The sequence below is a fragment of the Equus asinus genome, chromosome 17 (assembly GCF_041296235.1).
Source record: "Equus asinus isolate D_3611 breed Donkey chromosome 17, EquAss-T2T_v2, whole genome shotgun sequence".
Taxonomy (NCBI): domain Eukaryota; kingdom Metazoa; phylum Chordata; class Mammalia; order Perissodactyla; family Equidae; genus Equus; species Equus asinus.
This window is the reverse complement of record NC_091806.1, coordinates 12,066,141-12,093,914: the sequence shown is the minus strand read 5'-3', so window position 1 is coordinate 12,093,914 and position 27,774 is coordinate 12,066,141. Positions and strand designations below refer to the sequence as shown.

Genomic DNA, 27,774 nt, shown 5'->3' with positions numbered 1-27,774 from the left:
GAGGAACTGGGGCAACTGCTTCTTGCTCCCTCCTTCACCCTTCTGGAAAGGTGCAAGATGTGGGGGTCATCCTGCAGGTCACTCAAACAACTTATGCCCAACCTCCCAACCACGAGGTAGAGAAGAACCCAGGAATTCTGAGTTCAGAGACAATACAGACGGCAGAAAGGAAAGAAGAAAAGTAAGATTTACTTAGGCCCTACTACATTATCTTTACATGTATTATTCCATTTATGCTCATATATAACCCTGGGAGACGGTTACTAGCAAGGAGGCAAATATCATCTAGCAGACTCAAAAGTTCAAACTCAAACTAACAGACAAAGAAAACATCTTACTGCATTACACAAAATAGCCTCCTCAGATGGGAAAAGTGGTTAACCCGCTTGAATTTGGGTTCACTTCTGCCAACACGCGGCAGACCTATGGTTCCCAAACCTGGTCTCCTTTTCAGAGATGCTGATTTATTTGGTCTGTGGTAGGCCCACATACCTATTTATCCATCTACAGGGATCCAGTCCCTCTCTCTTTTTTTTTTTTTTTTTTTGCATCTGTAGTTAGGAACCAAGGTGTGGGGACCACAGAATCATCTGGTAGGAGTCGGGGGTCAAGAAACCAGGGCTCAGCTCTTGGTTCTACCATGTGCTCATGGTGTAATTCTCACCCTTCTTGGATTTGTTTCTTGTTATATAAATTGAAATAGCATCTGCTCCATCAAACCCTCCTACTTGAGATACTTGCAGGCACAAAGTATATAGACATACTTGAGCAAGTGGGAAGAAAAGCAAAAGATGAATTTGAGGGATTTTTGTTCTACTTGCCAAAATTTAGTGAGCCCAAGATTTATATTCTGAAATCACCATGATCTGGCCAGTTTGCAAGGAGAGTAAGGGGCACATTAAAACAGAACTCTCAAAAACTCCCACTAATATGCAGTATTTTGCCAAGTAGCCATGCCCATTCAACCCCACCAACATGAAAAGGTTTCCTTTGTTAGAAATCTCTTTACTGAAGGTATTTTGGGGCCACGGAATATGGTTTAGCAATGCAGTTTGCGTAGCCTGCAAGAAACAGCCCATTATAAAGACTATTTGGGAATCAGAAAACTTGAGTTTTAATCCATTCTCCTAAATGGTGTGACCTTGGACAAGTCACTTCCTCTTTCTGGGTTTTTCTTATCTCTAAAGTAAAGGGAATAGGTTGGATCAGGGATTCAGAGATGCTGATTTAGGAAGCCTACGGTAGTCTTTGTGAACTGCCTGGCATTATACGCAAAATTCCACTTATGTATTTTTGTGTCTGTGAACATTTTTCTTGAGGAGAGGGGACGAAATTTTCCTCACATTCATAAAGGGCTTGTTGTTAAATAAGAAGGTTAAGAACTATTTGGCTACCCAGCCTTCAGTTCTCATATTCTATTCATTTCTCCATAACAACTCTGGAAGCAAAGTTTAGATCCTGAGGTATACACAAATAATTGAACCTCGAGTCCTATGGCAAGATAATGACCCTGCTTTCTCCCATACAGTTCTGAACGGGTTTTATTTCCCCAGTGATTTGAGGTAATTTGCTTCTAGTGGACAGATCTGAATGAAAGCATCCCAAGGACCTACGATTTGACCTCCTGGAGCTGTGAGTCACCCCAAGAGCAGTCACAAAGCCCTGAGACCAAACTGGCTCCCCCGGAACCTAACGGTCAACGCCAGGAGGGCCTCTGAGGCTGTAGAAACCCCACCTACTCCCACTTCATGATATACTCCTTCCCTTTACCCCTATACATCCTTCCATTGGTCTGAAATTCCCCCCTTAGGGATTCATTGCTTTGGTTTTGCCAAGTCTGAACATCCTGTGCAACCCAACTCTTTCGGGAAGAGGCATGACTTCTAGATTCTAATTAACTCACACTTGGAACTGGACGAGTGGGAGGGCAAGGAAAGGCCTGGAAGGGGAAGTGAGAGGGCTCCTGAAGCTTCGCTCAGGCCATGAGCAGCAGGCTACACAGGGACCAACCTCAAGGACACACGGAGTCCAAAGGGCTGTTTACACGCTGTGCCCCGCACCCCAAACGAGACCCCTTCCGGGGAACAGAGCCAGGGCCGAGGCTGGAACTCCGCCCGAAGGCAGCGGCGGGGAGAGGGCGCCCTATACTACCCCTCGCGCCAATCCTGCGCCGGGTCGGGCCCGGCAGCACCGGTTTCGAGGGGGCGCCCGCTCTCCCGGCCACGATCCTGCCCAGGGCAGGCGCCACCTCGGGACGGGCTCTCCGCGGGCAGCGGCAAAGCCGAGCTAAGCGCTCTTTCCAGAAACCAGGTCTTCCAGCCCTTTCTGCTGCGCGAGGTCGCGCTGCATTCCCACGCCCCTCTGCCGCGGCCAGATTGCGAACTCCTACATGGATTCGCCCCCTAGATTCCTCCTTCTCCCACCACGCCTGCCCCTCCTCTAGCAAGATGGCGGCGGGCCACTTCCGGCGTGTGTCCTTAAGGGGGCGTCCGGGCGGCTGCCTCAGGTCCCAGCTAGCGGGTTCCAGTCTCTTTGCTGCATAGGCTACAGCGGTGATGGCGGGTAGACCGTTTGGCTGGAGCCGGGCGGGTCTCCTCCAGCTCCTTCTCGGCGTGAACCTGATGGTGATGCCACCCACCCAGGCCCGGAGTCTGCGCTTCGTTACCTTGGTAATGAGAGATGGGGTCGCCAACGGGCTCGCCAGAGCTAGAAGGGCACAGGCCTGCGGGTGGAGGGAGGGGTGGGGCTTGTGGCTGGGGTCGGGGGTCTGGAGGAGGAGGAGCTGGTTTAGGAGGAGACACTGGCCTGCGGGGCTGGGGCCCGGGTTGGGAATTTTTGTGGAGCCCTGGGGTATTTTGGGGGGCGGAGTGTAAGGGGTTCTATATCATGAGATAGATCAGATCAGTCTGCCCTGATCAGTCTGTCCAATGGTTAAGAGACTCATCGCTAAACAAGCCTTTGGTGGTCTTTTTTCCAGTTTCGCCCACCGTTTGCATTGCTTTTATTTCTCTTTTCCTTTCCCACCTGTACCTTTGCCTTTGCTTATGGTCTCCAGTGGCATTGCTTAGCCAAGTTAGAATCTCTGGAACCTGAAAGAAGTTACTGACATCTGGGTTGGGGTCTTTTGCAGTGGGTAGAGTTAAGGCTTCCCAGAGGGAAGGAAGCTTCCCTCCCCATCATGGGGCAGAGGTGGGCTCCGTGTCCCCATTAAGGCGACCCTACTGACCTGTAGGCAAACCATTTTCCTTCCTCAGCTGTACCGACATGGAGACCGCTCGCCAGTGAAGACATATCCCAAAGACCCCTATCAGGAAGACAAATGGCCCCAGGGATTTGGTCAGCTAACCAAGGTGGGTCAGAAGCAAACCTTCCCTCAGGATGAGCTGTAGAACGAGTGACCTCTAGAGCAGGCTACAGACCTTGGGGCCCCACCAAACTCTATTTCCCATGTGAGTGCTCAGTTTGACCAGATGAAAATGGGCACACACAATGCCATGCACAGCCGGCCACTTAATAAATGACTTCTGGGGTCAGACTAACCCACTCCTACTTCCAGCCAGGTGTAAACTTGGGAAGCCACAGTGCCTAAGCCCTGTGGGACCTAACAAGCCATCTGTTCCCTCTGCACCCTCCTAACCCTTGGGTTGCCCACAGGACGGGATGCTACAGCACTGGGAGCTGGGCCAGGCTCTACGGCAGCGCTACGATGGCTTTCTCAACACCTCTTACCACCGGCAAGAGGTAAGGCTGGGAGCTCAAGAGGCAAGGGAAATGGGCTCTGCTGTCCTCACCCCGGGAGCCTAAGGGTGAGTCTGGGTGCTCTGACTTCCCTCCGTGCGTTTTGGTTATAACTGCAGGACAAGACATCCAGGAGCTTCTAAAACAGAGCCAAGAGGCTGAGTTGCCCCTGCTTGGCTGAGAAGAGGCAAAACTGGTCAAGCATCCAAGCTCAGACTTTAGGGATGCCTGGCAAAGTCGTTTCTGACGCTTGTGAAATAACTCGGATTTTCCATCCAAGACATTTATTAATACCTGCGAAAGGCCAACCCCTGTGCTAGCACTTTGTAGACAGTGGTGCACCACACAGATGGGATCTCTGTCTTTGTGGAGCTTAAGAATGTAGCGGGGGTGACCCATGACAAACCACACAGGGCCAGGCGATAAAGGTAGCAGGGAAGATATACGTAGAGAGGGCATGTCAGGGAAGACTGGCAAGTGTGCTGGCTCCTTGAGGCTATCTCCCCACCCCAGGGATGGGAATAGCTGTTCCTCTGGTTACTGCTGTCAGCCACGGCTGTCTCAAGAGTCTCTAGATGTTGTTATTGTTCCCTTGAGGGCCACTCTGTCCTGATCGTCCCTTCCCCACAGTGTCCTCCCTTTTCACAAGCAATTCTCTCTGTTCCCTATCTGGCTTCCTATCCCTGGTCTCGAAGCTGGTTTATAAAGGGGGGTGCCGTTGGCGACAGTTTCTGCCCTCAAGGACCCTGGTCTAGATAGGGAGACAGATGTTATAAAACCAGCCTTACTAAGCACTTTGGACTGGGAGGGGCATCTGAACTAGAGCCATCCGCACGGTTCTTCACAGAGTGGTGAGCGTGAGCCCCCAGCGGAGCGTTTGGGCCTTTGCTGGGAAGAAGGACGGAGAGGGGCCAGATGAGTGCTGTTTACAGTTTGCTGGATAACCCTCAAGAACAGGTTCTCCCCCCGGGGCCCCGCCGACGGGCCCAAGCTCCCCTGCCCCACCCCCCAGCGAGACTCGTCTTGTCGTCTCTGCAGGTTTACGTGCGAAGCACAGACTTTGACCGCACTCTCATGAGTGCTGAGGCCAATCTGGCTGGACTCTTCCCTCCCGAAGGGATGCAGCGCTTCAACCCAAACATCTCTTGGCAGCCCATCCCCGTCCACACAGTGCCCGTTGCCGAGGACAGGGTAAGAGTGGCCAGCCCCTCCTTGAAGGCGGTGAGAGGAACAACCCTGGCCATGGGCCTGCTGGGCCGACTCCTCCTCTGCCTCTGCTTCCCCCCTTCCGCCTGCAGCTGCTGAAGTTCCCGTTGGGCCCATGTCCCCGTTATGAGCAGCTGCAGAACGAGACCCGGCAGACGCCAGAGTATCAGAATGAGAGTATTCGGAATGCAGTGAGTGGGGCTGAGGTGGAGGCCATCACACTGTCCTTCCTTTCCCCCAGGGCAGCACTGATGCCCTGACCCGTTTCTCATAGCAATTTCTCGATATGGTGGCCAACGAGACAGGGCTTACAGACATGACCCTGGAGACCGTCTGGAATGTCTATGACACGCTCTTCTGTGAGGTGAGCCCGCTTCGGGTCCCCGGCGTGACTTCTCACACCTCAGCAGGCCCAGGTGACCAGGACCAGTAGAACACAATGCCTGGAGACCATTCCCACCGAGGAGGTCCAGGCAGGCTTCTTGTGAAACAAGGGAACTTCCTTCATGGGTGAAAAAGAACCCCAGAGTGGGAAATAGTTTATTAATGTCAGCAGTTCCTGCTCCTCTCCACCCAGAGCTCTCGTGGTGTCCGACGCCACTCCGCTGAGTCACGCTTTTTTGTGCCTGAGCCTCCTTTCCCGTGCCCTGCAGCCTCGAGTGTCCGCCCCATCTCCTGGTTCCAGTCCCTCTGCTCTACCTCTCCTGTCCTCTCCCTCCCCTCACACACGCAGGCACCTTCCCACTGGGGCAGAGCGCTGTCCCCAGAGAGGTCCCCGGGGAGCTAACCTGCCCACTGTGATGCACAGCAAACACACGGGCTGGTCCTGCCGCCCTGGGCCTCACCCCAAACCATGCAGCGTCTGAGGCGGCTAAAGGACTTCAGCTTCCGCTTCCTCTTCGGGATCCACGAGCAGGCAGAGAAGGCCCGGCTTCAGGGGGGTGAGTGACGAGAGCAGCATGTCACTCCCCTCCCCAGGACTCTAGAGCATTAAAAATCTGCCGTTGGGAGCTTCTCACACACTTACTTCTCTTCCTGTAATGTTTTCTGCTCTTTCAAAACCAGATTGTGCTGCTTTTCTGCCATTCATATTCTTGAGTTTCACCCATGTCAGAAGACCCTCCTTCCCTTTAAATGAATAACTCCCTCCAGAGAACCCCTGGGAGCCACTTTGACAGAAGGCTCAGAGCAATACACCTGCTAGTTTCCTAATCTGAGCACCCAGGGGAGTGCCAGCTGTCAAAGCTTTCTGATGTCTCAGTAGTTTTCAGAGTCTGCACATGGCACAGTTCCCCTGGCCTCGAGCCACCATCTTGTGTGCTCTGAGCAATCTTAAGTTTATGTTTGTTCCAAGCTAGTAACTCTTCACAGGCAGGGTCTAGTGGCTCATTTATAAACGGCCAGGTTTCTACATCTGTGTTGAAATACGGATAGATTTCATGTCTTACCTTGCTCCCCTCTGTGCATGTGAAAGTGCTTAGAGAGCAGGAGGTGCTGTAGAGTTTCCCCATGGTCCCCGTGAACCTAAGGAGTCCCCTGTGCTGGTGACCAGACAGCCCCGGGACTAGCAGAGGGTGAGAGGGCCACAGATGGGTCTGCCAACAGTGATGGCTGGAGCTCCTGACCCTGAGGACTGTTCTCCTTCAGGAGTCCTGCTGGCTCAGATACGGAAGAACCTGACCCTCATGGCAACCGCCTCCCAGCTCCCTAAGCTGCTGGTTTACTCCGCGGTAAGCTCCCATAGTCCCTAGCGTGCTCATGTCAAGCAAGGGGCTCGATTTCTCTATTTAGTGCCTGGGGTGCAGGGGAGCAGTGCTGATGGGCAGCCCCTCTCCCTTACAGCACGACACCACCCTCGTTGCTCTGCAAATGGCACTGGATGTCTACAATGGTGAACAAGCCCCCTACGCCTCCTGCCACATATTTGAACTGTACCAGGAAGACAATGGGTGAGTGGACCTACCAGCTGCCCTCGGGAGGGGCACTCGCATGGTGGCTGTGGGCAGCCCGAGGACTCTGTTACAGGCTTGCTGAGCGGCCCCCATCTTGTTTCCTGTCAACCCGCAGTAATTTCTCAGTGGAGATGTACTTTCGGAATGAGAGTAACAAGGCCCCCTGGCCGCTGAGCCTGCCTGGCTGCCCTCAGCGCTGCCCGCTGCAGGACTTTCTTCACCTCACAGAGCCTGTCGTGCCCAAGGACTGGCAGCAGGAGTGCAAGCTGGCAAGCGGGCCTGCAGACACAGGTGAGCTGCTGCCTGCCTCTGTGCTAGTCATGTCTGAGCACAACTGTAGCGTCCTCTGCACAGGTCTTGAGAGCTGGCACACACTTCCAGCCATCTCCACATGCCCCTGGACAGTTCACCTTCCCACCCTGAGCGCATCTTACACCTCCCTACCCTTCACCCTCAGGTGATGCCCTCACTTCCTATCACTGAGAAAGTAAAAGCAACCAGGAGAGAATTGTCTCCTTCTCCCACCACCAGATCTTGCGGCTTACTTGCTGGTATAAGCTGCTGGTGAAGGCCAACCTTATACTCTGGGTCCATCTCTTCTCACCTCCACCAGGACCTCCGTGCTTCCTCTCTACTGGATCAGTCCCATTTCAAAAGCCTAACAGAAAGCTCTTAAGCCCACATCTTTCTCCAGCTGCCACTCCGTTTCTGTTCCCATGGAATCCTTCCAAGAGTTGCCTAGACTCTGGTTTTGCTTCCTCACCGCCCATTCTCTGGGCCTCACACTAGATGGTTTTATGTCACCTTTCACTCATTGAAACCACTCTCGTCAAGGACCAATGACCAGTTCTTATCAGCTTCTCACCTCTCAGCAGCATTACATAATTGGGCCCTCCTCCCTTAAACACTTCCTTGGCTTCTCTGATTTCCCTCCTGAATTACAGGCAGCTTCCTTATTGGCTTCTCCTCTGAACAGTGGATGGCCTAGGGCTCATCTCGGCCCTTTCCCCATCGGTGCCCACTCCCACGGCGATCTCATCCAACCTCAGGGCTTCATATATCATCTCCACGCTAAGTTCCATCTGTGTGACTAGCAGATTCCTGACCTCTTCTCTGAGCTAGACTCACACATCCAGCTGCCGACTTGGTCTCCACATGGATGTCAACTAGGGCATCTCAAAGTTGCTATGTCTAAAACCAAACGCTCTTCCTCCCAAATCTGCTCTTCCTCCAGGCTTCCCCATCTTATTAAATGCCACGTTAATCACCCAGTTGCATAGTATAACCCTAGGAGTTACCTGAATACCCGCTTTCTCACACCCCACATCCAACCCACTAGCAGATCCTCTCAGCTCAATCTTTAAAATACATGCTCTTGCTCCCTTGTTCAATCTACCAGTCTCTTGCCTGACCTACTGAAAACCTTCCTAATGTTCCGATTCTCTTCTTGTCCCTGCCAGTCTCTCAGCACAGCAGAGTGTTTTTAAAAACATAAGTCAGTTGCATCATCCCCTTCTCGGGATCTTCCAGGGGCTTCCCATCACATTTGGAAGAGATTCTGAGTTCTTCACTGTGGCCTTCCGGGCCCGTCTTGGTCTGGTCCTCCACCCTCACCTCCTGCTTGCCCCTCACGCACTCTGCTCTAGCGATACTGACTTTCTTCTGATGGAAGAACATGCCAAGCCTATTCCCACATCAGGGCCTTTGGCATGTGCTTCCTGTCTACAGCCCCCAACCCCAGGACACTCTGCTCTCAGATCTTTCTGTCTCTCACTCTGGGACTCCAGGTCTCTGTTCAAATTGTCACTTCCTCAGTGACACCTGCCCTGACTGACCTACCTCTCCATCCTTTCCCCCTTATCTTTGTTTTTCTTTACGGTATTTGCCCTTGCCCATCATTCCTGCCATTTGCTTGTTTACTGACTCTCCTCCTGGAATGTAAAATCCCTGAGGGCAGAGCCTGTGTCTTGGCCACCCAGGTACATCCCCATTGTGAGAAGAGCACCTGGCGTATTGTAGGCACCCAAATGTCTGTTGAATGAACGCTGACATGACCTTTCTCTCCCTCTCTCCGTGTTCAGAGGTGATCGTGGCTTTGGCTGTCTGTGGCTCCATCCTCTTCCTTCTCATAGTGCTCCTCCTCACCGTCCTCTTCCGGATGCAGGCCCAGCCTCCTGGCTACCGCCACGTTGCAGATGGGGAGGATCACGCCTGACAACCACTCAGCCCCCTTCCCTCTGCCTCCTAGGGGAGGTGGGCTGGGCCCTTGCTCCTGACTGCTGCTGCTCCCCAGCCCATGGACAGGAAACCTTGGGTTGGGCCTCCCTGTGATGACCCCAACCTAATGAACAAGTGGAACTCGGCTTGGCCCATGGACCTGTCACTCAGCATTTACACGCCTGATGTTTACCAAGTATTGTGTTGGACACTGGCTTTCTCCAAACAGGATTTGCTTCCTCCATGTTCCCTAAGGACCTGAAATGTAGACAGGTATTCAAGTTTCACTCAGGACCTGGTATAAAAAAATGAAGGAGTGGGTACTTGATCTGCCCTGCGCCTCCAGCCAGCCCTGCTCTCTTTCTTCCAGCCTGGAATCTTTGGCAAATGGCTCAGAGGACACAGTCTTGCCTCTCAGTACTTATTTTAGTGGGAAAAACTGCACAACATTGGGGGTACAAACATTGGCCACCAAGGAACCAGATCACCCAGTAGCCAGCCAACCCAGTTTTCCTTCATCTGGCTGAAGTAACCATTAGAGCCAGAAACAATGCTTCAGGCAGCTTTGTCAGCCCTGCAGCTTGAGCAGGTCGGAAGGCTGTTTGGACTTGGGAGGGGGTGGGAAGAGGTGGGTGGGGAGTGAACTGTGGTACAGAGTCATGAAACTGTCCCTCGCAGCTGGGCTGGGGTCTCCAGGGATCTGAGGTAAACGCAGGTTGTGAGCTGGACAGCTCTTGACTGTGGCCCAGAATAGGACTGACGCAGCTTCCAGAGAATGAAAGTTTTGGATGCTTAGTATGTTTTCTGTGCCTTTTCTTCACTTGGGGGACCCAAGGAGCCCTCTGACCAGGTCGGTGCTGGAAGATCCACTCAGAAGCTCAGTTGGGTATTCTTTTATTGCCATGTCAACAGTGAACACACATCGGAAACCACTACCTGATCGCTCTGCCACTGCACGTCAGAAAGGAAAAAAGTAGCTTGGCTTTAGGTTAGATACAGCAGAGACCTCTGGAGCAGCTGGGTCGCCAACTCTAGAGAAGTTTCTGGAGCTGAGTCCAGAACAGAAACATGCCAGTGTCCCAGTCCCATAGTGTCCCATGCCACAGTGCCCCTGCTCCAACCCTAAGACTTGGATACCTTTGCCCTTTAACACACAGCCGCCTCTTCTTGCAGGACTTGTTCTCGTGTGGCTCCAAGCCCTGCTTGGCCCACACCTTCATTAATGTCTCTCACTTCCGCATCCCAGCTTCCTCCTGGCTCCAAATGAGAATGTGATAACCTAGGAGGAGTGAGACCAGTCTTACTCGAACCTTCTGTTACCAGTCTCTGAGAGCTTGGGGCTGGCCCAGGGAACCTAAGACTGGGTAAGGAAATACCAGGAAACTAGACAGCAGCCAGGCATTGCCATGACCAAGACAAAGCAAAAGGCTCTGGAGGGCTTGGGCCAAAGAGACCACTATCTCGCGGTTATTTTCTTTACTGACTGCTACTCTAGGATGAAGGTGGCAGAGCGGCAGGGCTAGGCTGAGGTTAGCCTGCACTGAACCCTGAGGAGTAGGGTCGGGCTTGGCCAGTCTGAGATATAACCTACTTCACTCACCCATCACAGAGGCCAGCGTGTCCCCAATGGGATTGAACTCATTGAGCTGCAGAGACAAGGGGATAAGATGAGGCGGGGTGAAGCTATCGGCAGAGATAAAGCAGGGTACCCAAGCACTAATTTCCGGTCATTTTTGGTCAGTCAAGTAGGTTGAATCCCTGCTTCCTCCCATTATTTGAGGTCCCAAGCCTCACCGAAATGATACCAGAAGATTCTGGGTCATAGAGCTGATGCATCATCTTCCCTGAGCTTCCATCAAACACATCGATCGTCCTTAATTCATAGGGGGTACAACTTTTGAAATTAGGATCTGGGTATCGGCCCACGACAATGAGGTTGTACCGAGGATGCCAGGTTGCCTAGGAGATGGAGAGGCTGGTCATGAGAGTAAATGCAGAAGGCTACCAAGAGGGACATCAAAAGTATTCTTTGCCACTGACAATTGTGAATACAATTGCCAATAACTTTAATAATGGAAATAAGACGTACATGAAATTACAAGAATGGTTTTCAATTGTGTGTACATCTACCACTGCAAATTTTAAATGCCCAGCTGGCCTTCCTGGCCCTTAGGACACCTATGGGCCTTCTCTCTCTTCTGTATTCTAAGATCATATCAACTGATGAATGTGTTAACATCAGCCTCACCCAGACATTAACCAAAGAGGTAAGCCTACAACAAAGCAAAAAGCCTCTGGTAACCAAAACTGAACAGGACATAGGTTCCAAAGGAAGCCCACTGCTAACCCTCCTCCATCCACATGAATAAGAAGAGTATGACATGACTAGTGGCTAAGAAGGGGGAGGAAACCTCTGTCCCCCAGATTACCCTGCTGAAAACAAATCTGGCAGTTAATGGAATGTCAGAATTGGATGGGATTTTCCTAAGAAAGCTCAAGAAGTTTTGAAGGAGGACGGACATGGTTAGCAGGAAGGAAGAAGTGGTATGTGCAATGGTTTGGAAATAAGTCACCCACATGTCACGCCTGGGAAGCCGTAAGCTGGCCTGGCTGGACACGAAGTGGGGGATGAGGACAGATGGGTCAACGGGAACACCAACTGGTGCAGGACCCTTGATGTTATTAAGAGCCTGGAGGTGATCTATGTGCCGGCCACTCTGACACTCACCATTTACTGAGTACTTACCAGACGCTAGGCGTGGCGCCACGTGCTTTAAGAATACTGATTCATCCTCCCAACAGCCCTGTCAGTTAGATACTATTATTCCCTTTTTATAGATGAGGAAACTGAAATCCAAAATTTAAGTCATTTGCCCAAAGATTCTAACCCAGGGGTTTCTGCCTACCTGAAAACAGCGCTCCCACCAGTATGCTATATGACCAAAGAAATACAGGCGTGAAACCTGGCGATGGCTGTGGTTCTGGGAAAGAATACAAACTAGGAGAGCAGAACTGGGGAAGGAGACAGCACGGGGGGATTGGGCAGGAAGGAATCGCAAGACTTGAAGATTGTAAGGCAAGGGGACTGAGGCGAGAGAAGGCTAAGGTTAGCGTGTGGATCAGCTACACACAGTTCAGGTGAGAGCGGAACAGAGGATTGCGATCTCAGAGAATGCCCGGTGAGGAGATGGGGCTGGGCTGAAATAGCTCAAGATAGAAATAGCTTATCAGAAGGACACAAAGCAAACCCAGCCAGATGGGATTGCCGAAGTGGGACAAAAGGAGCAGAAGAGCCGGGGGATAAGAGAGTGCTTTGTGTCAGGGCAGGAAGAGATCTGGGATTAAAGGCTTCTGTGTCTGCCCTCTCCCCACCGACTGTCCCACGATCACGCTCTTCCTTCCATCACTCACCTTGATGGGCGTCAGGTGCTGGAAGTGGCGGTGAGGGTGTGGGATCAGGTTCAGGGGGCAGTCCCACTGGGAGGCAGAGTAAACCCGGATCTCGCTCTTCTGGTCAGTGGTCAGGAGCTGGGCTCCATCGGGACTGAAACAAGCTGGCAAAGTGAAAAGCCCCTGAGCTGAAGAAACCACAGCCCCCTGGGGTCCCGGCCCCTCGCAGGCCTTCTCTTGCAGGGCACACCCCCTCCCACTCCTCTCCATAGGGGTGGAAGGAAGGCGGTGAATCTGGGCTGTGAACAAAAACATTCTAGATACTCAGCAGCTGATGGAGGCAGCTCGAGTCAGAAAGGTCCCAAAACATCAGCTTGGCTGATGCTATCAGGGGTCAAGGCGTGACCCAGTGGCTTCTACACTTGGAGGGAAAACCCTAGAAGCGGTCAGGTGGGCAGCCTGCAGGAAGGACGAAGTCTGGTATATCACACCTGCGTTGACAGGATGCCTGTGCGGCAGCGAGTAGAGGAAGCTGGATTTCCCTCTAACCTGGCGCAGGTCCCAGATTTTCACTGTTTGATCTACGGAGGCTGTGGCCAGGAACCAGTCACAGCACGGGTTCAGGGCCACATGGGTCACTTTCTTTTTGTGCATTCTCAGATTCCAAAGCTGCAGAGAAGAGCTCGGTTCAAGGTGGGGCACAGAACCGAGGCTGGGGGTATGGGAGGGAAAGGGAGGGTCAGGGATGCAGAGAACGCACCTCCTTGCCGTCCATGTTCAGCAGGATCACATGGCCCACGTTGTCTCCTGTGACCACCATTCGGCTTTTGGCAGACACATCCAGGCTGCAAAACCAGAAGCTGGAGGGAAAGACTGTGCTGTAAGATCTTGGGGACAGAGGCAAGGTCCATTTATGCACTGTTGCAGCTCCAGCGTCTAACACAGAGTAGCCATTCAGTCAGTATTTGTTGAATGAATGAATAACTGTCTTGCCATGGACTCCCAGCGAGGAACACTCAGCATGTCTTCCCACCCAGACAGAGCGGATGGGGGTGATGGGGCTCAGAAATTTGTCCAGTTACTGCTGGGCCCAGGTTCCTCGGCTAGTAAGAGTCCCTGAAGCAGCCACGCCTCGGAGCCACACGGCAAGTCCCCACACTAGCCACAACCCTACCGCCCGGGTTCCGAGAAGGATTCTTTATTGCTCCCTCCCTTCACTCTCCACTCGTGAGCCAAAGAAGATGACACACCAAACAGGGACTGCCCAGTTTTGTTCCTCAGAGCCGGCTAGAAAGGAACTTCTGCCCCCTTCTGAGCATTTAGGGGAAAAAGCACATGCAACCCAGAAAATCTGTCTTGCTCTTTTGGCCCTCAGACGACTGAGGACCAAGGCACTGGGTTGGGGGTGCTTCAGGGGTCCAGATACCCAGCCAGGAGAGCTCGGACTCATTTTTTCTCTCAAACCCTCAAATCCTTGCTACACTGCCTTTTGTATCCCCTACAAATGTCTCTAAGAGGGAGGGTTTCTTGTGGAAGGGTAACTTGGAGCTGAATCTGTCCAGTCACCTGTCCTGACTGCGGGAGGTGTCTTACGCTATGGGCAGCCCAGGATGACATGCGGTGTTAGCCGCCCACACCCTCAGGCCCTTAGGGAGCAGTCAGTTGTGTCTCTGGCTAGAGATCAAAGTGACAAGTATTTTGCAGTTTCTCCAGCCGCTTGGTCCTGGGGAGCCCAAGGTGCTTTGTGATTCTATCCATTCAAGCTTCCATCAAGAAGCTGGTGGGGTCCTTACAGCCCTGCAAATGTAGGGGATGAAATCTGAAGTTCTTGGTTCCTGCTCCAGGCTCTAGGCGGCTTTCTAGGCCAACGCCACGCTGACTTGTCTAGTGAGCATCCAGGTCTAATCTGATATAGGAATGATGTACAGAAGAGCATCAGCCCTACCCTCGCTGAGATGAGCTGAGGCTCCAGAAGCCCTCCCCGAAGCAGTAACCCGCCTGGACCAGAGTAAGAGGAGCTAAAGAAAGAGTGTGAGAAAAGAGAGGGAAGGTGGAAAGTGGCTAACACCTTTCCTTTCCTCCCTGTGCCAAGTCTGAGTAAAAGAAAGGGGACCTGGATGCTCTCACCAGAACTGCACTGAGAGCCTGGAAGCCCTTTCCCCTCCTAGTTAAACTACTCACTTGCAGGTGTCATAGCTGGAAAAAACTCGGAGAGTGTTGCCTTTAAAGTCTTGCAGCCTAGTTGTTCCCTCCATTGAGGAGGTGAAAAACTGGTCGGTATTGAGAGGGTTAAACTTCAGCCCAGTGATGCTCCCTCCAGCTCCAATCTAACACGAGGAAGAGAAAAGCCAGTGAGTGATGAGGCCCAGGAAGAGGATGAGGCCTGGGTACGCATACTCTGCCCCAAGAGAAGAGCCAGGCAGGCAGCACTTGGGCCAGGCCAGCTTAGACACCTAGACATTAGGATGCTCTCCATGGTGCCCTGTATTTCTTAAGTTTTAGTTTTATTTTTTAAATAAATAGACAGTAAATTTGGTTGTTTTTGGTATACAGTTCTATGAATTTTAACATATGCGTAGATTTGAATAAACACCACCATATCAGTATGCAAAACAGTTCTGTTCTCCCACTGTAGTCCCACCCTGCCTCCAACCTTCTCCCCGATCTGGTCTCCATCACCATGGTTTTGCCTTTTAGAGACTGTCATATAAACGAATCATATGGTGTGCAACCTTCTGAAACTGCCTTCCTTCGTTTCCCTAAGCATAAAGCCCCGAGATTCATCCAAGTTGCTGTGTTTGTAGAGCTCGTCCCATTTTATCGCCGAGAAGTAGTCCCTGTGTGGATATCCCATGGTTTACCGCACAGCCCTCTTTTTAGAAGAGCTTCAGCTCACATCAGTGGCTGGGTTAGGAGGGCAGGAGTCAGATCTGAGCTCCTCCCTATTTCTTCCAGACATCCCAGACAATGATGATGAAGACAGTCATGATAACACCGACAGCGTTAACTTTCTTTAGTGCTGCCTATGTAGCCGGCACTGGTTTGAGAACTTGGCGTCCCCGAGAGCTCCCGTTCCACTGCTTCCTTGTCCTGCTGCTAGCGCAGCCTCGCAGACCCCTACAAGGCCTCTTCCACGACATTCACTTAACTCACTCAACAGAATAACTGGCACTCTCCATTCCCTCTCTAATACGTTCTAACTGACACCTTTCGTCGGCCAAATCCTTGCTGCCAGTAAAAGAATCTGCTCCAAGGGTTAGTTGTGTTTGTTCTTAAACCCGTATAAGCCAGTTGTATGTTTCATTATAATTATGTAATCTAATTAGACATATAATTTAATTACATGTAATTTATTAAACAATTAAACACTTAAACTTTAAACATTTAATTAAATGTAATTCAATGAAACCGATGAAATACATGCAAAAAGAAAGACCAGAGTTATTTCTATGAAAGCCAAGTTGAATGCTTTGGAAAAACCAGATAAAAATGAGTTGCTAAAAATAATAGTTGTCAAATTAAGCATGAGTAAGATACTTATAAATGATTAAGGTGAGAAATAATAAAAATTGTAAAAGAATCTACAATAAGATGGCTTCACAAATATCTTTAAAATTATGTCTCCACTTTAAGGAAATGGAAATGAGATCGTATAAAGAATACATTAAGGGTGTGGTTTATGTCAGACCAGGTGAACCCTAATCAGGGGACCCTTACTCCAAGGAAAGGACTGGCCCTTGGTCAAAGCATTAGTGATAAACACGTATATAAGCATTTCAAGTTAAATTGCACGAGTGTTCCTCTAACAAGTGTGGACTAAGTGGTTATGACCAACTCTTACACTGAGAAGGATGAACAAAACCTGGGCAAAATACGAAAAAGAAATATATTGAGATTTCCAGTCTTGGTGGGTTAGCTTGTTAGGCCAACCTACTGTCGAGAACAACTAGAAAAGGAAGATAAAATATATGTCTTTAGAGAAAGGTTTCTGAAGTCACCGGAGCGCTACTGAGGCATCAAGAATTTGAAGACCAAGGTCCTAGAGAGGAGAGAAGCAGAAAGGTAAGCCCGACCGTGGGAAGCTGCTTATCCTCTGGAGGCATATGCAGGATAGACAGCTGTGGCTGAGGAGCAGAGAAGAGAACTGCACAGAAGCGGAGCAGAAAGTGGTGGCGTAAAGGCTGAGAAGACGAGCAGAGGTTTTGTCAGTCTCATAGGTCACGGGGGCAAAGGCTGGAGTTCACACCTACCGAGGAGGAGAGACATTGGGAAAATCCAGCTTTTAGTCAGCATCCCTGACACCCTAGAAATAAGAGCAGACTAGAAACAGACCATCCCTCACAAAGATCGAAGTCCAGATTCCAATAATTTCAATCTCTGACCAGATTAAGATGATCTGCTTTCAGCCTACCTACCTGCCAAGGGAAAAAAATTCATTCTCTCTGAGGGAAAATAATACCGCTCAGAACTTTAAATTATTGCTACAAGTTTTCACATACAATATTTGACATTGAATCTAAAATTATCCAGCAAATTGGTAGGCGAGACCAAATAACCAATAATTCAGAGAAGAAAACAACAGTTGAGGGACACTCACAAGAGATCGAGATATGGGGGCTATTAAACACAGGCTTTAAAATAATTGTAATTAACATACTTTAAAAGTAGACCCAGGGGCTGGCCCTATGGCTGAGTGGTTCAGTTCACGTGCTCCGCTTCGGTGGCCCAGGGTCTCGCCGGTTCAGATCCTGGGCGCAGACATGGCACCACTTACCAGGCCATGCTGAGGTGGCGTCCCACATGCCACAACTAGAAGGACCCACAACTAGAGTATATAGCTATGTACCAGTGGGCTTTGGGGAGAAAAAGGAAAAATAAAATCTTTAAAAAAAAGAAAAAATAGACCTAATTAGGTGGCCAATCTGATGGTAGAGTGGTTAGGTTCGCATGCTCCACTTCAGCAGCCCAGGGTTCATGGGTTCGGTCCCCGCACGTTGATCTACACACCACTCGTCAAGCCATGCTGTGGTGGCATCCCACATGCAGAGTAGAGGAAGACTGGCACAGATGTTAGCTCAGCAACAATCTTTCTCAAGCAAAAAGAGGAAGATTGGCAACAGATGTTAGCGCAGGGCTAGCGATTGGCCCTGCGCTAACATCTGTTGCCAATCTTCCTCACACAAAAAAACAGACATAATTAAAAAATGGACGAAGGATTTACATAGACATTTCTCCAAAAAAAAGATACACAAATGGCCAGTAGGACATGAAAAGATGCTCAACACCATTAGTCATTAAGGAAATGCAAATCAAAACCACAAGAAGTCACTGTTTCACACCCACTAGGATGGCTGTAATCAAGAAGATGGAGGGCCGGCCCCGTGGCCGAGTGGTTAAGTTCGCGCGCTCTGCTGTGGCGGCCCAGGGTTTCACTGGTTCAGATCCTGGGCGTGGATATGGCACTGCTTGTCAGGCCACATTCAGGCAGCATCCCACATGCCACAACCAGAAGGACCTGCAACTAAGATATACAACTATGTACCGGGGGGATTTGGGGAGAAAAAGCAGATTGAAAAAAAAAAGATTGGCCACAGTTGTTAGCTCAGGTGCCAATCTTAAGAGGAAAAAAAAAAAAAAGATGGACAGTATCAAGTGTTGGCAAGACAACCTATAGAATGGAGAAAAATATTTGCAAACTATATATCTGATAACAGGGTAATATCCAGAGTATATAAAGAACTCCTAAAACTCAACAACAACAAAACAAATAACCCAATTAAAAAAATGGGCAGAGGGCCTGAATAGACATTTCTCCAAAGAAGACAGACAGATGGCCAACAGGTATATGAAAGGCTGCTCAACATCAGGGATAATCATCAGGGAAATGCAAATCAAAACCACAATGAGGTATCACTCACACCTGTTAGAATGGCTATTATCAAAATGACAAAAGATAAGTGTTGGCAGGAATGTGAAGAAAGAGGAACCCTTTGTGTTGGTGGGAATGTAAACTGGTACAGCCATTAGGGAAAACAGCATGGAGGTTCCTCCAAAAATTTAAAATAGAACTATCATATGATCCAGTCATCCCACTTCTACGTACATAGCCAAAAGAAATGAAATCAGTATCTCAAAGAGATAGCTGCACTCTCATGTTCATTGCAGACTTATTCACAACAGCCAAGATATGCAAACAAGCCAAGTGTCTGTCAACTGATGAACGAATAAAGAAAACGTGGCATATATATACAATGGAATATTATTTAGCCTTCAAAAACAAGGAAATCCTGTCATTTGCAACAAGATGGATGAACCTGGAGGATATTATGCTAAGTAAAATAAGCCAGACACAGAAAGACAAATAGTGCATGCTCTCACTTATATCTGGAATCTAAAAAAAGTCAAACTCATAAAAGCAGAGAGCAGAATGGTGGTTGCCAAGGGGTGGGGGCTGGGGGTATTGGGAGATGTTGGTCAAAGGATACAAAGTTTCCATTATGGAGAATGAATAAGTTCTGGAGATCTAATGTTGGGCATGGTGACTACAGTTAATAACACTGTGTTGCATATTTGAAATTTGCTAAGAGAGTAGATCTTCCATGTTTTCAGCACCCACACACAAAAGGTGACGAGATGGGTGTTAATTAGCTTGATTATGGTAATCATTTTGCAATATATACGTGTATCAAAACATCATGTTACACACCTTAAATATGTACAATTTTTGTCAATTATACCTCAATAAAGCTGGAAAAAACCCCGTAAGTGTTGGTAAAGATGCAGACAGAGTGAAGCCCTCCTACGTTGCCGGCGGGAATGTAAAAGGTGCAAGCGCTTTGGAAAGCAGTTGGCCAGTTGCTCAATTAAACATAAAGTTACTATACGACCCAGCAATTCCACTTCTCCATATATATCCAAGAGAAATGAATATTTACGTTCATGTAAAAACTTGTATACAAATGCTCATAGCAGCATTATTCATAATCAAAGAAGAAAGGCTAAAATCAGTGACAAACATCCATCTCAAGAAGTTGTAAAACAGGAAACTAAAGCCAAAGAAAGTAGAAGAAAAAATGAAGAACAGAAATTAACGATGGGGCCGGCCGGGTGGCGCAGCGGTTAAGTGTGCTCATTTCGCTTTGGCAGCCTGGGGTCGGCCGGTTCGGATCCCGGGTGTGGACATGGCACCGCTTGTCAAGCCATGCTGTGGTAGGCATCCCACATATAAAGTAGAGGAAGATGGGCACGGATCTTAGCTCAGGGCCAGTCTTCCTCAGGAAAAGGAGGAGGATTGGCAGCAGCAGTTAGCTCAGGGCTAATCTTCCTCCCCCACCCCCCAAAAAAAAAAGAAATTAATGAAAAGAAAACACATAAACTGTGAGAAGAATCAACAAAGCCAAAAGTTGGTTCCATGAAAAGACTCATAAAATCGGTAAATCCCTGGTGGGACAGACTGAACAAATGTGAAGGCACAAATACCCACTAATGGATGGAAAAAAGGGACATCAATATAAATCTTCGACATTTTAAAAGATAATGAGAGGATATCATAAAATCTTATGTCAATAAATTTGAAAATTTAGATGAAACAGGCAAATTCCCAGAAAAATACAAACTTGCCAAACCGATGTAAGATGAAAGAGAAAATCTGAATAGTCTGACTTCTATAAGAGACTGAATTCACAGATGAAAACTTTCCTGCAAAATAAATTCCAGATCCTGAGGGCTTCACTGGTGAATATACTAAATATTTAAGGAAGAAATAATATCAATGTTTTAAAAAAATTGGTTTCCAAACTATCTCAAACTCATAGACAAGTTGCAAGAATAGAACAAAGCACTGTTCTCCTGGAACCATTTGATAATAAACCGCCAACATGATGTTCCGTTACCCTCAAATGCTTTACTGTGTGTTTCCTACAAAGAACATCCCCCTACACAACCACCATAAGACCATCAAAACTTAAAGTAGTTAAGTATCTACAGTAGTTCAAACTTAGAAATGGAAAGTAGAACTGTGGTTGCCAAGGGCTGGGGGAGGGGGAAATGGGGAATTGTTATTCAATGGACACACAGTTTCAGTTTTACAAGATGAAAAAGTTCTAGAGATCTGTTGTACAACAATGTGAATACAGTTAACACCACTGAACAGTACACTTAAAAATGGTTAAGATGGGGCCGGCCCAGCGCCACAGCGGTTAAGTGTGCACGTTCCGCTTCTCGGTGGCCCAGGGTTCGCCGGTTCGGATCCTGGGTGCGGACATGGCACCACTTGACAAAAGCCATGCTGTGGCAGGCATCCCACATATAAAGTAGAGGTAGATGGGCATGGATGTTAGCTCAGGGCCAGTCTTCCTCAGCAAAAAGAGGAAGATTGGCAGTAGTTAGCTCAGGGCTGATCTTCCTCAAAAAAAAAAAAAAGGTTAAGATGGTAAATTTTATGTTATGTGCTTTTACCACAATTTCTTTAAAAACTAGTATCACTTGCCTGAGATATAATTATAAAGATTAAAAAGTGGGAAAAAAAGAAAATTTAAATGAAAAAATGGAATATAACTAATAAACCAAACCAAACAAACAAAAACCCATCAGTGTAGTTTACCACAGAATAAAGGGGAAAAGTCAAATGCCGACCTCAATAGATACAAAAAAGAATTTGATGAAATTCAATTATCATTCATGGTAAGAACTTCTGGCAAACTAGGACTAAATAGGGAAACTTACTTAATCTGATAAAATATATTTAAAAACAAACAAGCTCCTAGGTATATAACCAAAAGAACTGAAAACAGGTATTCAAGCAAAAACTTGTACATCAACATTCACAGCAGCTGAATTCACAATAGCAACAACCCAAATTTCCATCAACAGATGAATGGATAAATAAAATGTGGTGTATCCATACAATGGAATACTATTCAGCTATAAAAAGGAATGAAGTTCTGATACAGGCTACAACATGAAGGGACCTTGAAAACATTATACTAAGTGAAAGAACCCAGACACACAAGGACAAATATTGCATGATTCCATTTATATGAGATACATAGAATAGTCAAATTCAGATCGAAAGCAGATCAGTGGGGCTGGGGGGAGGGGTGACAGGAAGTCCTTGTGTAATGGGTACAGAGTTTTACTTGAGGATGATGAAAAAGTTCTGGAGATGGATGGTGGTGATGGTTGCACGACAACATGAATGTACTTACCACCACTGAACTGTACACTTAAAAATGGTTAAAATGGTAAATTTTAAGTTACGTATATTTCACCACAATAAAAAGTAGCAGAGGGGCTGGCCCAGTGGTGTAGCGGTTAAGTTCATGCGCTCTGCTTCAGTGGCCTGGGGTTCGCTGGTTTGAATCCTGGGCACGGACCTACACACCACTCATCAAGCCACGCTGGGGCGGCATCCCACATAGAAGAACTAGAAGGACCTACAACCAGGATATGCAACTATGTACTGGGGCTTTGGGGAGAAGAAAAAAGCAGAAATCATACTTAATGATATAATATAAAAGCCTTCTATGATCAAGAACAAGACAAGGATGTCTGCTACAGCCAAGATTCAACAATGTACTAGAGGTCTTTGCCAATGAAATAAGGCAAAAAAGAAGTATGGGTAAAGGAAGAAATCAAACTCTCATTATTTGTAGATGAGTAGATTGTGTAAGAGAAAATTTTAAATCCTCAGATAAACTATTAAAATTACTAAGTGTGGATTTCTGCTTCCAACCATGATGGAGTATCAGAAATCAGATACAGCCTTCTGCCTTAAACAACTAAGAAACTGGACAAAACACATGAATTAAGTTTTCAGACACTGGACGACAGGCAGCACAAGACAGGAGGGAAAGAAATGAGGTAGGCTGCAATTGCCCAGCTTACTGCCTGGAAACAGTATCCAGGAAGCAGCACAGGGAGGGGGGACCCAACAGCCTAGCAGTCTCCTGAGTTGAGGAGACCCATGGCAAGAATTTGCAGGGCAAAAGCCTGGGGAGGAGGGAGACACATAGAAAGAGCATTCGGGAGATTTTCAGAGGGTTCCCCTCAAGCCTTTGGGTAAGTATTAATGTGTAAATGTGTACGAGGAAACGCCCCAAGGCTGGGGAGAGAAATACCAGAAATGAGAAGGAGAAGTCCTCAGAACAGTCTGTAATCTCCCCAGCCAGAATGAGAAGATTCTTAACACACAGATCATCGCATAGAGTCCTCAGAAGGGTATTGCCTCAGGGTAAGACCAATTTACAGCTAGACAACAGGCTGCCTTGGACCTACGCTAACTGTGGTAGACTAAACAACGGTCCCCCAAGATAGCCATGCCTTATCCATGGAACCTGTGAACATTCCCCTAGACAACAAGAGGGACTTTGCATATATGGTTCAATTAAGATCTTGAGATGGAGAGACTATCCTGGATTATCTGAGTGGGTCTGATACAAACAAAATGGTCCTTATAAGAGGAATACAGGACGTATCAAGAGTCAGAAGAGAAGGTGATGTGATGAGGGAAGCAGAAATTGGAGAGGCGCACCTTGAAGATGGAAGAAGGAGCCACAGCCAAGGAATTCAGGTGGCCACAAGAAGCTGAAAAAAGCAGGGAAACGGATTCTCCCCTCAGAACCTCCAGAAGGAACCAGCCCTGCCAACCCCATGACCAGAGTCCAATGAAAATGATTTCAGCCTTCGGACCTCCAGAACTGTAAGAGAATAAAATGGCGCTGCTTTAAGACACTAAGTCTCTGGTAATTTGTTGTAGAGGCAACAGGACACTAATACACTAACTCTATGAACAAAGCTTAAAAGCAAGCCTTGGAGTTATCAAACTGATTACAAGTAACTTAACTGCATCCCAGAACAAAGCCAACAATATTTAGAAGAATACAAAATCCAACATCCAACAATGTAAAATTCACAATGTCTGGCATCCAACGAGAAATTACCAGGCATGCAAAGAAGTAGAAAATATGATTGATAATCAGAAAAAACATCAATCAATAGAAACAGACTCAGAAGTGACACATGATAGAATTAGCAAAGACATTAAAATGACTATTATGAACATACTCTCCATGTTTAAGAAAGTGGAGAAGATAATGAACATGAAGAGAGAAATGGAAGATATTAAAAAAAGACCCAAATTAAATTTCTAGAGATGATATACAGTATCTGAAATGAAAAATACATTGGATGGGATTAACAGCAGATTAGACATTACAGGAGTAAAGATCAATATACTTGAGACACAGGAATAGAAGCTATGCAAAATGAAAGAGAGAGAGTGGGGAAAAGATTAAAAAAAAATGAACAGCACAGGGCCGGACCAGTGGCGCAGCAGTCAAGTGCGCACACTCCACTTCTGGCAGCCTGGGGTTCGCTGGTTCGGATCCCGGGTGCGGACATGGCACCACTTGGCACACCATGCTGTGGTAGGCATTCCGCATATAAAGTGGAGGAAGATGGGCACAGATGTTAGCTCTGGGCCAGCCTTCTTCAGCAAAAAGAGGAGGATTGGCAGCAGTTAGCTCAGTGCTAATCTTCCTCAAAAAAAAAAAAGAACAGCACTTCAGTGACCTATAGGCTAATACTCAGTAGCCTAACATATATGTAATTGGAGTCCCAGAAAACAAGGGGATGGGGAGGACTACCTGCAGTCCTGAATAATGGCCAAAACGTTTCCAAATTTGACGACAACTATGAACCGAAAGACCCAAGATGCTCAATGAACCCAAAGCAGAAGAAACACATAGAAAAAACACACCAAGCAAATCATAATCATTTTTAAAAGTAGCCAGATGAAAAAAAGAAAAATCACATAAAGAGGAACATAAGAATGACAGCAGACTTTGCATCAGAAATCATCTTTAAAGTACTAAAAGTGGGGGCCGGCCCAGTGGTGCAGGGGTTAAGTTTGCACGTTCTGCTTTGGCAGCCCGGGGTTCACCAGTTCAGATCCCGGGTGCGGACATGGCACCACTTGGCAAGCCATGCTGTGGCAGGTGTCCCATGAATAAAGTAGAGGAAGATGGGCATGGATGTTAGCTCAGGGCCAGTCTTCCTCAGCAAAAAGAGGAAGATTGGCAGCAGACGTTAGCTCAGGGCTAATCTTCCTCAAAAAAAAGAAAAACTAATAAAAAAAATAAAGTACTAAAAGGAAAAAAAAAACTGTGAACCTAGAATTCTACACCCAGCTAAATCATCTTTCCGAAAAAAGGCAAAATAAAGACTTTTTCAAAATACAAAAGGAAATGCATCACCAACCAACCTATATTATAAGAATGGTCAAAGAAATTTCTTCAGGCAGAAGGAAAATGTTACCAAAAGGAAATCCAGATTATACAAAGGAATGAAAAGCACTGGAAATGGCAAATATGTGGGTAAATACTAAAGTATGTTTTTCTCTTTAAAAAATATCTTTAAAAGACACACACTCTACATCCTAGCCATCCACAACTAGGTGTTTACTCAAGAAAGATGAAAACATACATCCACTCAAAGACTTGTACATCAATGTTCATAGGAGCCTTATTTGCAATAGCCAAAAATAACCGGAAAAAATCCAAATGTCCTTCAGCGGGTGAACAGATAAATAAATTGTGGTATACTGATATACTGGAACACTACGCAAAGAAAAACAAACTATTGATACACACAAAAACGTAGATGAGTCTCAAATAATTACACTGAGTAAAAGCCAGGGGAAAAAAAAGAGTATTTATTGTATCGCCCCATATATACAAAAGCTAGAGAACGCAAATTAATCAGTAGGGACAGAAGGTAGATCAAGAGGTCTCAGGGTACAGGACAGAGGGTAGAAAGGGATGGACTATTAAGGGGCATGAGGAAACTTTGGGGTGATGAATATATTCATTATTTGAATTGTGGTGATGGTTTCACAGTTGTATACATATGTCAAAACTCATCAAATTGTACACTTTAAACGTGCAGTTTGTCATTTATCAATTATATCTCAATAAAGATTTAACAGAAAACAAAGATAATTGACCACATAAAGCAAAAATATTAATGTATTGTGGGGTTTATAATATGTGTAGAAGTAAAACATAGGAAAGGAGAGAGGGAAGAAAATGAAAGGAAATATAGAGTTGGAAGATTCCTACAATACCACTTACAAGGAAGTGGTATATTTGAAGGGACACTCTGATGAGTTAAAGACATATATCGCAAACCCAAGAGAAAACACTAAAAGAGAGAAAAAGGAAGAAAAGTATAACTAATAATCCAATAGTGGAGATAAAATGGAATCAGAATAAGTATGCAACCAAAAAGAAGGCAAGAAAAAAAGGAAAATGGGACAAAGAGATGGGACAAATAGAAATAGCAAGATGATAAAAGATTTAAACTCAATCGTATTTATAATCATATTAAATGTAAATGTCCAAATGCTCCAATTAAAAGGCATACATTAGGGGCCGGCCCTGTGGCCGAGTGGTTAAGTTTGCACGCTCCGCTGCAACAGCCCAGGGTTTCGCCAGTTCGGATCCTGGGTGCGGACACGGCACCGCTCATCAGGCCATGCTGAGGTGGCATCCCACATGCCACGACTAGAAGGACCCACAACTAGAAATACACAACTATGTACGGGGGAGCTTTGAGAGAAAAAGGAAAAATAAAATCTTTTAAAAAAAAAGGCATAAGGCATAGATTATAAGGTTGGATTTTTTTTAAAAATGCTGTCTACAGGAAACCCATTTTATATACAAATACACAAATAGGTTAACATAAAAGGATGGAAAAAGATATACCATACAAACACTAATCATAAGACAGCTAGATATCAAACAAAGACTTCAGAAAAAGAAATATTACCAGGGATAAAGGGAGATACCTCACAATGACAAAGGGGTCAGATCATCAAAAGGACATAATTCTAAATGTGTAAGAACCTACTACAGAGTTTCTGAATGCTTTAAGCAAAAAACTAAAGGAAAATAGGCAGATCCACAATTTTGTAGTTGGAGATTCCAATATTCCTCTCTCAATAAGTGATAAAAGACAGAAAATCAATAAGGACACAGGACATTTGAATAACACTATCAATCAGCTTCACCTAATTGACATTTAGAGAATAATCCATCCCAAAACAGCAGAATACACATTCTTTTCAAACACACGTGGGATGTTCACTAAGACAGTCCATATGCTCGGCCATAAAACAAGCTTAAAATGGAAAAGGACTGGATGTTTCCTGTTCATAACAGAATTGAACTAGAAATCAACAATACAGAGATATCTCAACAATCCCCAAATATTTGGAAATGAAACAATATACTTCAGAATAACCCACTGGTCACAGAAGAAATGATAAGGAATTTGGAAAATAATTTGAACTGAACGAAAACAAAAACACAACAAAATCTATGTGATACAGTTAAAGAAACACTTGGAGAGAAATTTATAGCATTGAATGGTTATATAAGAAAAAAGGTCTCAAATAAACATTCTAAATTTCCATCTTAAGAAACAAGAAAAAGAGCAAATTAAATCCAAAGTAAGCATAGGAAAGAAAACAAAAGAAGAAAAATCAATGAAAAAGAAAACAGAAAAAAAAATAGAGAAAATCAATGAAACTAAAAGCTGGTTCTTTGAAAATATCATTAAATTTGATAAACCTCTAGCAAGACTGATCAGGAACCAAAAAAAAGAGAAGACACACATTGCCACCATCCAACTTGCAAACATGAGCGTCACAGGGCCACTCCACCCCACGGGCGCGGGAGGAAGGCCCCAGGTCCGTCTTTTACGGGGCTGTTGCGCAGGGAAGCCAGATCTTCCCGCGGCTCCGCCTGGGCCTGTCGTGGTCCTGGGGAGTAGCCCTTTGGGGCGGGATCCTCGACATCACTACAGATCCTACAGACATTTAAAGGAGGCTAAGGGAATACTATGAACAGCTTTATGCCACTAAATTCAATAATTTAGGTAAAATGGACAAATTACTTGAAAGACAAACTACCAAGCTCATTAAAGAAGAAATACATAACCTAAACTGCCCTATATCTATTAAAGAAATTGAATATATAGTTAAGAACCTTCCAAAAAAGAAAACTCCAGGCCCAGATGGGGTGAATCCTATGAAAAATTTAAGGCAGAAATAGCCCTAATGCTACACAAATTATCCCAGAAAATACAAGAGGAGGGAACATTTCCAGACACTTTTTATGAGGTCTTCATTACCCTGATACCAAAACCAAAGGCACTACAAAAAAAGGAAATTACAGGATGTTTTTAAGTGGTCATCACTCAGTACGATATG

The 27,774-nt window shown here is 46.6% G+C and overlaps 2 protein-coding genes across 5 annotated transcripts in view; one reads left to right on the top strand and one right to left on the bottom strand.

Moving 5' to 3' along the window:
- The first annotated feature begins 1,921 nt into the window (after positions 1 to 1,921).
- ACP2 (acid phosphatase 2, lysosomal) lies at positions 1,922 to 9,908 on the top strand. The gene is made up of 11 exons (XM_014861318.3): positions 1,922 to 2,669; positions 3,255 to 3,350; positions 3,655 to 3,741; positions 4,777 to 4,929; positions 5,037 to 5,135; positions 5,219 to 5,308; positions 5,753 to 5,885; positions 6,592 to 6,674; positions 6,787 to 6,893; positions 7,012 to 7,187; positions 8,978 to 9,908. The coding sequence occupies exons 1-11, from the start codon at positions 2,556 to 2,558 to the stop codon at positions 9,109 to 9,111; spliced, it is 1,272 nt and encodes a 423-aa protein (XP_014716804.1). The 5' UTR covers positions 1,922 to 2,555; the 3' UTR covers positions 9,112 to 9,908.
- An 82-nt stretch (positions 9,909 to 9,990) lies between these two features.
- Positions 9,991 to 27,774, bottom strand: part of DDB2 (damage specific DNA binding protein 2) — a 37,400-nt gene continuing 19,616 nt past the window's right edge. For 2 of the 4 annotated variants that reach the window (XM_070487640.1, XM_014861314.3), the window contains 7 exons: positions 14,685 to 14,830; positions 13,264 to 13,363; positions 12,995 to 13,172; positions 12,525 to 12,667; positions 10,908 to 11,072; positions 10,714 to 10,759; positions 9,991 to 10,392 (listed from right to left, as the gene is read on the bottom strand). In XM_070487640.1, coding sequence (XP_070343741.1) covers positions 10,343 to 10,392; positions 10,714 to 10,759; positions 10,908 to 11,072; positions 12,525 to 12,667; positions 12,995 to 13,172; positions 13,264 to 13,363; positions 14,685 to 14,830 — 828 coding nt within the window. In that variant the 3' untranslated portion in view covers positions 9,991 to 10,342. The remainder of the gene's footprint in view (positions 10,393 to 10,713; positions 10,760 to 10,907; positions 11,073 to 12,524; positions 12,668 to 12,994; positions 13,173 to 13,263; positions 13,364 to 14,684; positions 14,831 to 27,774) is intronic. The other 2 variants (XM_070487639.1, XM_070487641.1) reach the window with 2 other exon arrangements.

What these genes read in the sequence shown, in the direction of transcription:
- ACP2 (XM_014861318.3), top strand. Translation starts at nt 2,556, where the DNA reads ATGGCGGGTAGACCGTTTGGCTGGAGCCGGGCGGGTCTCCTCCAGCTC. An exon ending in TGCCCGTTGCCGAGGACAGG is followed by an intron (nt 4,930 to 5,036) that starts GTAAGAGTGGCC and finishes TTCCGCCTGCAG; the next exon opens with CTGCTGAAGTTCCCGTTGGG. An exon ending in CTGTACCAGGAAGACAATGG is followed by an intron (nt 6,894 to 7,011) that starts GTGAGTGGACCT and finishes GTCAACCCGCAG; the next exon opens with TAATTTCTCAGTGGAGATGT.